The sequence below is a fragment of the Neovison vison genome, chromosome 10, assembly GCF_020171115.1.
Source record: "Neovison vison isolate M4711 chromosome 10, ASM_NN_V1, whole genome shotgun sequence".
Lineage (NCBI taxonomy): Eukaryota > Metazoa > Chordata > Mammalia > Carnivora > Mustelidae > Neogale > Neogale vison.
This window is the reverse complement of record NC_058100.1, coordinates 34,485,396-34,497,934: the sequence shown is the minus strand read 5'-3', so window position 1 is coordinate 34,497,934 and position 12,539 is coordinate 34,485,396. Positions and strand designations below refer to the sequence as shown.

General features: G+C 54.5%; 1 protein-coding gene across 1 annotated transcript; it reads left to right on the top strand.

The window, feature by feature from the left end:
- Positions 1-859: 859 nt before the first annotated feature.
- Positions 860-11,202, top strand: MYOC (myocilin). Its single transcript, XM_044266121.1, has 3 exons — positions 860-1,421; positions 9,798-9,923; positions 10,976-11,202. Exons 1-3 carry the CDS (start codon positions 860-862, stop codon positions 11,200-11,202), a joined length of 915 nt encoding a protein of 304 aa, XP_044122056.1.
- Positions 11,203-12,539: the final 1,337 nt, after the last annotated feature.

The window sequence follows — 12,539 nt, the reverse complement described above, 5'->3', positions numbered from 1 at the left end:
CCACTGGCACCCATGGGAGTCCATGATGATGAAGGCCCTTTTGCGCACACACACACACACACACACACACACTCACACACACATTCTGGTAAGAACTAGCCGAGAGGCTATCACTGACAATCCCAGGCAATCCCGGTGCCTGGGATGCCGGGACTGGAATTAGGAAGTCCTCCCAAATACACACCCACGCTTGTTTTAAAGCTGGCGGCAAGGGGAGAATTCTGCTTCCAGCTGTTTCTACAGGTTGCTGCTCCTGAAGGCTGGTGGCATGCGGCCCCTGTGTTCTGGCTGACAGTTACTTGTCACTGCCACAAGGACAGAGGGACTGTGTCTTAGGAATGTCTGCACCCTCGGTTTCTAAAGCAGTCCCTGATACGGAAGCAGGTCTCAGTGAAGTCTGCAGAGTAAATGGAAATGAATCCTTGGTGGGGCAGACACGCGTGTGGTCATGTTGGGTGAAGTGGACCCCGTGTGAACGTGTGTGCCCCAAAATAGGGTGGGGGTACAGGGACGATCGTAAGGGTGTGGGTGCATAGAGGGAGACGTTTTCTAAAAGAAATTCAAAACAGATTTCGGGAATGTCCTACTCTAAGATGTTTCCTGGCCCTGAGCAAGCAATTCCCCTGTGCATGGCCCCACCCTGCCTCACGTGGCCTCCCCCTGCTCCCTCCGCGCAGGGCCGGCTCTGCAGTATATAGAGAGCGCGGTGCAGCCTCTGTGCGTGACCCCGCAGGGCCACCCACCCAGGCGCCGGGCAGGGCCGGAGAGCTTTCCCGGGGAAGCCCTGCCCAGCGCCCGCCCCGACGGCATCTGTGCACGTCACCGCGACCACAGCCATCACTGCCACTGCAGGTGCACCATGGCCGCCGTCCAGCTGCTCCTTCTGGCCTGCCTCATGCGGGCTTTCGAGGCCAGGACGGCCCAGCTGCGGAAGGCCGATGACGGCGGCCGCTGCCACTACACCTTCAGCGTGGCCAGCCCCACCGAGCCCAGCTGCCCCGAGCAGGGCCAGGCGGCGTCCGCCATCGGGGACCTGCAGAGAGACAGCAGCGCCCAGCGGGCTGACCTGGAGGCCACCAAAGCCCGCCTCAGCTCCCTGGAGGGCCTCCTCTGCCGGCTGACCGAGGGCCAGGCGGCCGGGCCCTCAGACGGCCAGCAGGGGCTGCAGGGGGAGCTGGATGCCCTGAGAAGGGACAGAGAACAGCTGGAAACCCAGGCCAGGGAGCTGGAGGTGGCCTATGGCAACCTCCTCCGCGACAAGGCAGCTCTGGAGGAAGAGAAGAGGCAGCTGGGGCAGGAGAACGACGATCTGGCCCGGAGCCTAGAAAGCAGCATCCAGGAGGTGGCCCGGCTGAGAAGGGGCCAATGTCCCCAGGCCCACAACTCCTCTCAGGACGTGCCACCAGGCTCCGGGGAGGAAGGTAAGAACGAGGAGGGGCAAAGGGGCCCCCGAGTCCAGAAGGTGCCTTGGTTCATGGTGTCCTGTTACAGGTGGCCCAGACTGGCCTTTCCCGCCGCTTCCGCTGTCCCCGAGACGGCCCGTCTGGCACGAGGTGGACAAATGACAGCGGCAGAGAGATCACACGTATCACTAGTTGTCTAGCTCCCGGGAGGTCCGTTGGGTCAGAGGTTCCAAGTTCTCGTGCCTCCCGGCATGGCTCTCCCAATCGTAGCAAAGCGACAAAGAGAAGGACCAGGTGAGACGTGTGCCTGTATAGGACTGGTAGACAATTGCCAGCTCTTGTCCTTAGAAAACCCTTTTCTGAATCTTCTTTGGAGACTGTGATCCCTACCTTTTGTCATTAAAATGACCTCTGTGAGATGACAGTAGGTGAATGAAATCATGGTAGACGGTAGGGGGTTTGCTTTTGTTGTTTTTTCCTTTAATGTCCTGTCTTGGCAAAATAAAGAGATGGCAACCCTTTGTCGGGTTCCTCGGTGCGTGGTTTGGGGAGTTTTCCAACTCTTTGCCCAGTCTGAGAACCTCTGCTTTCAAGGCCCCGGGCCGCTCCTTGAGGTGGCTCCTTCTCACTGGGACACTCTTCTGCTCGTCCTGGTCCCCGCTGGAAGGGGAGTCCGTGGGCGTGCACTGCGTCCGGCGGCACCCTTTCCCCTTTATTCGAGAGGACGGTATTTGTGTCACTTTTTGTGACATTCTGCCCCCAAATACTCCGTTTCATAATTAGTTTTCCGAACAGAAAGAAACAAGGGAGCAAAGCCAGTGGTGGGGCAGGTAGTCCAGACGTTCCAGAGACATCAACATCGTGGAAGACGAGGGGCTGTGGCTCGTTCCAGATTCTAGGGGCTAAGGAGATGCGATGGCCAAATCCAGCGCCTGGCCTTGGAAGGGGTCCTACATCTGGGCGAGAAAAGCCACAGCGACAGGTTTGGAATCCCCGAGGAGGGAATGTAGACAATCAGGTCGTGTCATGAGCTAACACTCCGCTTCTTGGGTGGGAGGCGGTAACGTGGCTGTGAGGCGTACCCTTCTTCTAAGGAGACATATACTCGTGCTAGGGGGTGAGGAGTCAGGATGGCTGCAGTTTACTTTCTGATGGTTCAGCGAAAACTGCAAATGTATCAAGAGTGACAGAAACAAAGGAAAAACAAATGTGACCAGATAGTAACAATGGGTGACCTTCAGTGAGCTGCACACGGTGAGGGGCTTTTACTGTACGATTCTTTCAGCTTTTCAAATAGTTCGGAGATCTTCAAAATACAACAACTATTTTTTGGAAAGGGCTTTCTAGGGGCATCTGGGTGACTCTAACAGTTAAGCATCGGCTCTTGACCTCAGCTCAGGTCTTGATCTCAGGGTCGTGAGTTCAAGTCTCACCTTGGTCTCTGTGCTGCGTGCGTGTGGAGCCTAATTAAAAAAAAAAAAATGACTTCCTATTGAAAGGCAAAGTCTGCATGTAAATGAGACTGAAAAACCCAGAAGTCGATGCTCAGGTATGACCTTGGGCAAGTCACTTAACCTCTGCCCCTTAGTTTCTTATCTGTTACGTGGTAATGAAAATTCCTCCTGTGAATGATTCCTGTGCTGTTCAAATGAAATAACTCCCAGGTGTAAAGGATTTTTTAAAAATCCTGTATTTCTAGGGGCGCCTGGGTGGCTCAGTGGGTTAAGCCGCTGCCTTCAGCTCAGGTCATGATCTCAGGGTCCTGGGATCGAGCCCCGCATCGGGCTCCCTGCCCAGCAGGGAGCTTGCTTCCCTCTCTCTCTGCCTGCCTCTCTGCCTGCTTGTGATCTCTGTCAAATAAATAAATCTTTTTTAAAAAATCCTGTATTTCTATAGTTGGAAGAGACTCAATTCTAAATTTTACAACAAAGAAAAATAAGATGTGAAGACGCCAGGCGGCACAGTGATTAGTAATGGCAGGAAGATTTGTGGAACCTGAGTCTTCGAGCACAGATAAAAGAATCAGTATTCATAGAAAGATGATGAAGCATTACTTATTTCAGACTGTTAAGTGATGGAGTCACATAATCAACAAAAATCTGTGTGTGTGCGCGCATGTGCGTGTGCATGTGTGTGTATAAACAGAGGCAACTTTTTTTTTTTTTATTGTTCTGTCATTTAACAAGACTTGGGGAATTTATTAGCTGTGCTCTCTAATTCCACATTTCTTTCTCTTCTTTCCAGCTGCTCTACTTTTGAAATGGGGACAACAGCCCATTAGAGTGAACTCCAAACTTGGAAGGTCTTTTTTGCAATGAGTTTTTTAAATTTTTTTTTTCTTTCCCATGAGCAGGAAATTACATTAGCACAAGAATGTAGAGCTGCAAAAGCAGCCCACAAAACGTCTGAGCCCCTGGCTCATTTTGTGCGGGAAACTGAGGCCCAGAGCTGGTCCGTGGCCACCTAGTCAGCAAGTGGCAGAACCAGAACTGAATTCTAATTCAATCCCTCCCACCTGAGGTCCAGTGGCCTTTCAGGACCTTGAAGTGACCTCTAGTTTATAGAACCTAAAGATAAAAGACAGGAAGTTTCCACTTATTTCCAATATTATTATTTAAATTTAAACTTAAATTTAAATTAAATTTCCAATATTATTATTTAAAAAAAGAAAAGATTTTATTTTAAGTAATCTCTACACCCAGCATGGGGCCTGAACTCTCATACACTCTACCCCCTGAGCCAGCTGGGCACCCCAGGAAGGTTACATTTAAATATCGGGAAAGAAACGTTTGGAACAAAAGATAGGCTTCAAGGTCCTAGATCTGCAGGTAAAGGGCTTTCTGGGCAGCTGGAATTTAAGTGTGGGTATGCTTTCTGCAGCGGCAGCGAGAGCTGAAGGGGGGAACCTGGAGGGAGGGCTTAGTGAGGCCGCGTGAGCCCGGACGAGGGAGACCACAGAAGGTGGATTTTTCTCACTTGGCTGTCACTGAAACTGTCACCACTACGGTCTTTATGGTGTAATCGTTACCTAGAAAAAGGTCACCCTAGAATCACAGAAATCTCTTGTTCAGTGTGCGTGTGTGTGCGTGTGTGTGTGTACATGTGAGAGAATGGAGATCATATATATATATAATTTTGTAGTAATCGTTTTGTAGCAAAATGTCTGGAAACCTATCAAGCCCAGAGTAGAAACACAGAGATTACCAGATGACGTATCAGAGCTGGTTATTAGTGTCGCAAGGGAAGCCTCCTTTTCCCTTCGTCTGACCTCTGCTTCCGATCGGTCCTCCCAGAGGACAGAGCCTGGGATGGGGGCTCGTGTGCAGGGGTTTGTATGGGCCACGATCCCAGGGAGCAGAGGCCGGGAGAGGGGAGAGTGAGTCAGGGAAGGAAGCGGAGCCCGTAAGGAGTGGGGGGCATTCTCCGGGGGAGCCGCACAGTGGCTGGTGGGGCTGTGTAGAAGGCAGCAGAGCAAGGGAGCTTTCCCTCATGCGTCGGACACTCTGCTGTCCAAGGATCATTGCACCAGAGGGGGCATGGGCCCCAGGCTGGCTCTCGCAGAGGCTCAGGGAACCCGGGGCAGGGCGGCTGAGATGGGGTCCTGGGGGGGACATAGGCACAAGGCAGGCGGCCGCAGCAGTGAGTGGGAAAGAGAGGGCGGGTATGAAGGAAGCGCCACAGAGCTGTTCCAAGCTCAGGATAATAATCCCTCGTGGGGGTTACTGCACAGATGAGAAGTACCAGGGAGAAGCATCCCAACGGCAGGCTGCAGAGCGGTCGGCGCTCCGAAGGCCTCTTGTGCTCGAGCTGTGCAGCTGTTTAAAAATGCCCTTTAATGACTAGACTTCAGCACACACCGATCGGAGAGCAGGTCTGTCGGAGCAGCACCGGGACGTGAGTCCGCCAGCGCCCCTTGGCTTTCCTGGGTGGCTTCTAGGTCAAGCCCACTAGAACGCGGCTGCGAAGTAGAGGTCAGGGAGTTTGGGCAGCACATGCAGGAAATTTCCAAAATTCTGTAGGAGACATGAGCTTTTCAACCACGGAAGGACTGAATTTTAACAGAAACAAATAAAAGCTCTAAACATTTTTGGCTGTGGGATACAATACTGTCCTCAGTATTAGGTTATTTTCATAACCTCTTTTTGTTTCCTCCCCACATTTGGAGTGAAATCAGAGTGATTTTTAAATGTTCCAAAGGAATGTTTGACACCTTTTTACTGAGAACCTTTCATTCAGTTTGACCTGCGGATACCGAGGTCAAGGTTGCGTAACTTGGCCAAAGTCACACACCCGGTGCGAGGCGGGTCCGAACTAGGAAGCTCTGACCTGTGTCCCCTCCCACGGGCTTCTGTCTCCAGCCGGGCACTCTACTCTGGCAGCTGACCATTGCCGGTGCTCCTGGCGGACTTGTCATCGGCCCGCGCCCTCGGCCGGCTGAGCAAGGGCCGCACAGTCATTCCAGAAGCTTCTCCGGGCCGTTCTGTTTCGCCGTGGTTCTCGTTTACTCCAAAGCAAGCACATGAGGGGGTTCCAGCAACGTGAAGAAAGGCGCAGGGGTGAGGCAGAGAGGGAGAGGCCAGGAGAAGGAGGGGGAAAAGGGCCCCCTGTGCAGAGCGGGCGAGAACACCAGGAGAGGAGCCCTGTCCCCGTCCCCTGGGGCCACTGCGGCTGCCCTTCCTCCCACAACGTCCCTCCGGCGCCCTCTGCCGAGAAAGCGTGACACCGTCCACACTTACTTCCTCTGCCCGGAGAGCACTAGTGGGCAGAGCGGGAGGGAGCGGAGCAGCACATGCCCGGAGCAGGGAGCCGGTGTGGGGCTCCAGCCTGGGACCCTGGGGGCAGGACCTGAGCTGAAGGCAGCGCCCGTCGTCCCCACTGTAAAGGAGACGTCCTTGTTTTCAGGACGCGTCTAAGGAAGCTGCATCCGGCAAGCGGACATTCGTTTACGACGACAAACTCCCCCGACGAAGTTCCCACCTGCCATGACCTCGGCAGACTTGGCAGGCGAGAATTCTACCACTGAACCACCCATGCACCTCGGCAGACTTGGGCTCAAGTCCTTAGTCCTGCCACTAACCAGCGGTGTGACCTTAGGCAAGTTACTTGACTTCTCTGAGCCTGTTTTCTCTTCTCCAAGATGAAGGTGCGATCGTCCACGTCAGGACTGTTACGTGGACCAGAGGTAATGAGCGCAGGACCGGCTCCTGGGAGGCGCTTAATAACTAGTAATTAAATTAGTTCCAAGCTGCAGTCCTAAAGGTTTTTCCTATTTCTTTAGAAGTTGTGACCGTATCAGAGCGCAGACATAATTTCTACGAAACTGCCCTGCCATGTGGAGAGAGCTCAAAGTACCTGTTCGTGGTCTCTTCTCACAAAGGATCTGTGTTCAGGATTTCAGTATCTTCAGGGAAGTCACCCCGGAAAATGCCTTTTTGCATTCATTTTCCCCACTTTCTTTATCTCCTCTGTAGTAAGTGCGTCAGGTGTGCAGAGAAGGAGCTGGCGCCGGGGGTGGGGGGTGTATGGCAACGGTGGGTCCCGGAGCTGAAGGGCAGGGAACTGGGGAGCAGCAAGAGAACCTTCTAGAGGTTTATAGAAATGCCACCGCAGTATTTCTCACCTCACTCTGCCTAACGCTAGCTCCAGTATTCGGAGCATTCACTGAAACGGTTAAAGCAGTTTGAATTCATCCAAAGAACAGTCCGTGATGGTCTGAGGAGGTTGCCCAGGAAGAGAGAGAGCCCACCTCAGGGAGTTTGCTCAACACCTGCTTTTGAGAAACTGCCCTGCCGGGCCTTGCCGCCCATCAGCCTCTGCTGGTGCTGAGCAGGGTCAAGGCTCTGTCGTTGTGTTTTAGACCTAAGAGGAGGTGTGGAGACGGGAGAGGCAGACGGAGAGGGTGAAGCCTGTGCTCCAGGAAGAAGGGATGGTTACAGAGGGCTCTGCTCGCCCCGGTAGAGGAAGGGGGTCGCTCACTTACCTTTTGGCTCCTCGGCCCAGGGGGAGGACGGTGGTGGCTGGAGATTGACGGAAACTCCTCCTGACCCCGTGAATCGGCCTCTGCCTTGGCTACCCTCTTAGGTCAAGGCCATCTTCAGAGCGAAGAGCCCAGGGCTTTCCTCACCTCCACAGACCTTCAGGCAGATGGAAAGAGGAGTCAGGAAGCCAAATTAATCTCCTAGGACCCTCCAGGAGCCCCTTGCATTGTCCGAGGGGTTCTTATTCCCAAAGCAGTCTGGAACGAACCCGACCACGGGCCGGCTGTCCTCGTTCACCGCGCACCTCCACACCTCGCACCACGTTGCACTGGCAGGTGTTCCCGAGGGGCTGGCTACTTAGACGGGCGGACAGCTCCCCAAGACTGCAGACCCTGGACTCATTCCCGATGGTCCCTGGAGGTTGGGTGCACATCTAGAACGCCCTCAGTTGGCTACACATTTTGGCTTAAGGGTCTTAACTGCTCCTGCAGCCCCTCGGGACTGAGGGACTTCCCAGGGCGGGAGGACATACCCCCTGCAGGGCCGTTCCTCCTGGGGAGGCCAGTTCAGGTCTGCAGAGCGCAGCAGAGGCAGCCCCACGCAAGCCTCAGAGTGCCTCAGCCCGTTAGGAAACCGTCTTTGCCTCCCTCTAGTTCTGAGCGCCGAAGCTAACTCCCAGCAACTATAAGAGGCACCTGAGTCCAAACATGTGAAAATCTGAAAAAAAACGTGTGGCTTAAAATTGATGACACGTGTGTAGCCAGAAGGGCTAGTGTTTCATTGTCAGCTTCCGTGCCTGCGAGGTTGCATTTAGGAGAGTGCAGCAAACCCGGGAGAGAAGATGGACCTTCTCCCCGGCCGGCTAGGCTGTGCAGGAGCCCCGCCCAGGCACTGACTGCCCCTCCCGGGATGGTGACACGGAATCCTGAGTGGGGAGCCCGGTCACTCAAGGGGCAGAGAACTACCGGGGATGGCCAGCGGGAGAAAGGCCAATGTTTGAAGCGTATCTCTTTATTCTGATGCTTTGCCGACTGGGCCTCACACAGCTGATTCCTAGACACCACGTCCAACTCACTGGCCAGCCCGCCTTTCATAGGCAAACCCGCCGACCCACGGCCCACAGCCCACAGCCCGCCCCTCCACACCCCGCCCCCTCCACGCCCACACCCTGCCTCCCTGGGTTCTGCCTCTCACACTCAAGGCCACTGTCCACCTGCCGGGACCACCTCAGAGCCAGGGACCAGACAACTAGGGACACCCCATGTCCCAGAGCCTGCTGAAATGACTGACATTAGCCAGTCCTAAACCTGCTCACCCGGCTTCACCCGTTCCTTCCCACAGGAAAAAATAATAATAAAGGTTCTTGCCCAAGTTTCCCTCTGTCCTGAGCAATTTCAGGGCCGCTCCTTGTGGCCCCTCTGGCATGGGTGTCCCTGTCCCTCGGGAGCAGGGACTATAACAGACTATGTTCTCATCAGCCGTCAGCTCCCGGGCTGTACCCGAACGATAAAGCTGCATTTTCAAACAGCTAAGCTGTTGCTCCTGACTCCTGCTTTTCCCTCGCGTGCAAGGACTCTTGTCTGACCCTAATCCTAAACCGAAGTAGCTAAGTGTGACCTAGAGTGGTAACTCCGTGTCTGGCCAGTGTCCTCCCCACCCCTTCCCTCAACTGGCCCCCCCGCCCCGCAGATTCCGGGAGGAATCCCGCACACTCTGCCCCTGTCCACAACTGGTCTCAGAAGGGGATCTGACAGAGTGCGCCAGCTGAGCGCGTCAAGCGGGGTCGGTCTCCCCTCGTGGGAGCATGTGCATCATGATGGGGGAAGAGCCTTTTGTCATGCAGGGGACTGTTAATTGTTGCATTTCAGGCGTCCGGGAAGATGCTGAGGACCTTCTCAACGCCCTCGAATCACACCTCACCTGCTCATAAATTGGGGAATTATTTTGTGTACAAGCTTACTTTATTTACTTTAAATACCCTATTCTGAGCAAGGCACATCGCGATGCTATCTATTGTTTGGGAGCTTCTTGTTATGGGAATTTTTCAAACATTCGTAAAAGTGGAGAGAAACAAGAACCCCAGTGTACCCGTCACCCCGCTCCAACAGCTGTCCACGGAATCCCACCGTGCTTTATCTCCACCCTCAACACTACAGACTTATTATCTTTTTAGAAACCTTTTTTAAAGTTTTGTTTGTGTAAGTAATCTCTACGCCCAACATGGGTCTCGAACCCACGACTCCAAGATCAAGCGTCACATGCTCTTCTGACAGAACCATCCAGACACCCCTACATGTTTATTGTCTTAAATCCCCCACACTGTCATGTCTGTGGGAGCCGATTTAAATACCATCCTCGGTGTGGTCACTGGGCCCTTTTGGTCATACTATAAATGTGTCTCTTTCTTTTATTACAGTTCCTAAATGGAATGTGGAGACCGCGAACTTCCAGGAGCTGAAGTCAGAGTTAACTGAGGTTCCTGCTTCCCGAATCCTGGAGGAGAGTCCATCTGGCCATCCTGAGAATGAAGAGGGAGACCCTGGTACGAAGTTAAATGTCTTCCCTTTTGTCCACACACGGTCTTTATCTGGGCCTGTTCTGTGTTCAGAGCTGGTCAGTCCGCTTTGCGGGGAGGGCGAACCATCCGCTCTGGCAGCGAGGCAGGAAAGCGGGAGAGGAAGAGCCCCTCTCTGCTCTGCTCCCTTCCCAGAGAACCCCCGCAGGAAGTCAGCCTTTCCTGGCAAAGCCCTATATCTCACTCGCTGCCCCCCACGGGGATGGTGAGCTCAGCTGGGCTGTGCTGGGGGACGAGAAAGGGGACTCTCACCCCCGTGATTGCCACCTAGAAGTTCATGGCATTGTCCAGCAGGTCCTTCAGATCTTTCTTTTTCTTCAGGCCCGATGACCCCATGTGCCCTCTGGGCACACAGTTAGCTGATACTCAGCAGAAGTGTCTTTTCTGAACTGTGGGTACTGAGAAGTACAGCTGCCCCTCTCCAAAGTGCTCCCTGAAAGCCGGGCTTAAGGCAGGCTCTTTCAGAAGCTGTGACTTTCCTGTGTTTCTGGAAATTACTTCCAGCACAGGAGCTTGCATGGCGATGGGGACGTTTTAAAGTTTTCCAAATACGGTTCTCTGAGACCCGAGCGGCAAAGACTTCCCACCCTTTACACGGAGAGTGAAAAAAGCACAGATGCTGCTGGTCTGTTTCAGCCAAGTCTACATTTTCAACCATCTATTCATCACGTTTGAAAACGTTTGTTCGGGTTTTATTGTATTAAAATGACCCCTATACTATGTGGTCCATCAGTTCAGGCTTGAAGAACTTTGTTTTACAGAGGTTTTTTTCTTTTTCTTTTCTTTCTTTTGTTTGTTTGTTGGTTTAAGAGAGAGAGCCTGAGAGGGGAGAAGGTCAGAGAGAGAAACAGGGACTTCTCCTCCCTGTTGAGCAGGGAGCCTGATGCGGGACTCAACCCTGGGACTCCAGGATCATAATCTGAGCCAAAAGTAGTCACTTAACCAACTGAGCCACATAGGCACCTGCGGGAGGCGGGGAGCGCGGCCGCCCCCGGGCCAACCCCGGGGCCTTTCTGAAGGGCCCCGCCGGGCGAAGACGCTGCGTGGCGGGGAGGGCTCGCGCCGGACGCCCGCCTGGCCCCGGGTCGTCGCCGCCGCCGCGGGGTCAGACCAGCGGCTCTCGGGCCGCGCGGGGGGAGGGGGGAGCTTTGCGCTTCGCGCGGCCTCGCTGCGGCGCCCCAAAACCTTGGCCCCGCGAAATAAAGCCACAGCCTGTCCTCCTGACCTCCGCGCCTGCTTTGCTTAGAAGAGCCCGGATTCCGGCACCTGATAATCCCTGGGGAGGGACCTGAGCCAGCAGGACACCAGCAGTGCGTGCGTGTGTGTGTGTGTGTGTGTGTGTGTGTGTGTGTGACTGAGAGGTGGCTTTGCCGTGTGGCCCCCGACGACACCTGGCAACCATGGAACCCGCCCCTCCGCCCCCATCTCCTGGGCTCCAGGTCCCCCCCAAGCCATCTTCTCTTTCCCCAGCAGCCTGGGCTCTGTGTTGGTTCTTACTGGCCGGCATGGGCATCCGTTCCCTAAACTACAACCCAGATGAGCAGACCCCCCCCCCCATTGGCTTTTAAGTAACTGAACTTACTTGTGACCTTGACGTCCCCTTGCCCCGAGTGCGACAACACTTCATCTGGCCAATTCAGCTTGGCCTCTGTCCCGTTAATGTGCTTTCAGTCAGTTCAGGTCACTCCTCGTCCCCGAGCTCCTCCAGGTGGCCTCCGTGCTCCAGAGAGGCCAGGGCCCTGGGGCGAGCAGGGAGAGGCATCCAGGCCGATTCTTGTCCTGTCGGGTCTCAGTCCCTGTGCAGCCTCCAGTACTGGCCGCTGACACGCTCGTCTCCACATGTGACGGCCGCGTGACGGCCACATCCCCGAGGCCAGCGCCGGCAGGCTGCTGCTTTGTCCCAGCCTGTTCTGTGTCCCTTCAGGAGGTTATTTGCACCAGAGGAAACTCGGGGTGCTCAGGCACTCTCCCCTAGATCGGTCTCGGGGCCCCTTCTGCCCCTCTGCTGGCACACGGGCCACTTCCCTTAGAACGTTGCCACCTACCCAGGTTTGACCTGGAAGCTTCTGCCTTCTCATGCCCCAAACCGTCTGCTTTGACAAGAACTCTCCAGAACCTATGCTCTCTTTTTCTCTCCTTTTCCCTGGCCTCCCCCAGACATTATGCAACTGCAGGGATGCCACAGTCGGGCCCTTCTCCTGTTATCTTTTCAAATCTTGGTCTTGGGACCAGGCCTCGCTCGGCCTTTTGATTTCCAAGAGAACCAGCACTTTAACGTCAAAACCTTGACTTTAAAGACAAGTGTCTCTATCGCGAGTCCTAAAGAGTGTGCTTCGGAAAGCAAAACGCAGAACGGAACGTTTCCTAGCCCCTCGAGAGTCAGTCCTTGTAGGGGCTACAGGTGCCAAGCGTGAGCAGGAAGGAGGTGAGTCTCTCCACGGGTGTGTTTGTCTGCTCGGGTCACCATGACAAAGGCCATGGATGCGGCGGCTGAGACAATGGAAATCTATTCTCTTACAGTTCTGGAGGCTGAGATGGAGGTGTCACCAGCGGTGTGTCTTCCGAGGCCTCCCGTCTTGGCTT

What these genes read in the sequence shown, in the direction of transcription:
- MYOC (XM_044266121.1), top strand. Translation starts at nt 860, where the DNA reads ATGGCCGCCGTCCAGCTGCTCCTTCTGGCCTGCCTCATGCGGGCTTTC. An exon ending in ACCAGGCTCCGGGGAGGAAG is followed by an intron (nt 1,422 to 9,797) that starts GTAAGAACGAGG and finishes CTTTTATTACAG; the next exon opens with TTCCTAAATGGAATGTGGAG. An exon ending in GAATGAAGAGGGAGACCCTG is followed by an intron (nt 9,924 to 10,975) that starts GTACGAAGTTAA and finishes GCCTTTCTGAAG; the next exon opens with GGCCCCGCCGGGCGAAGACG.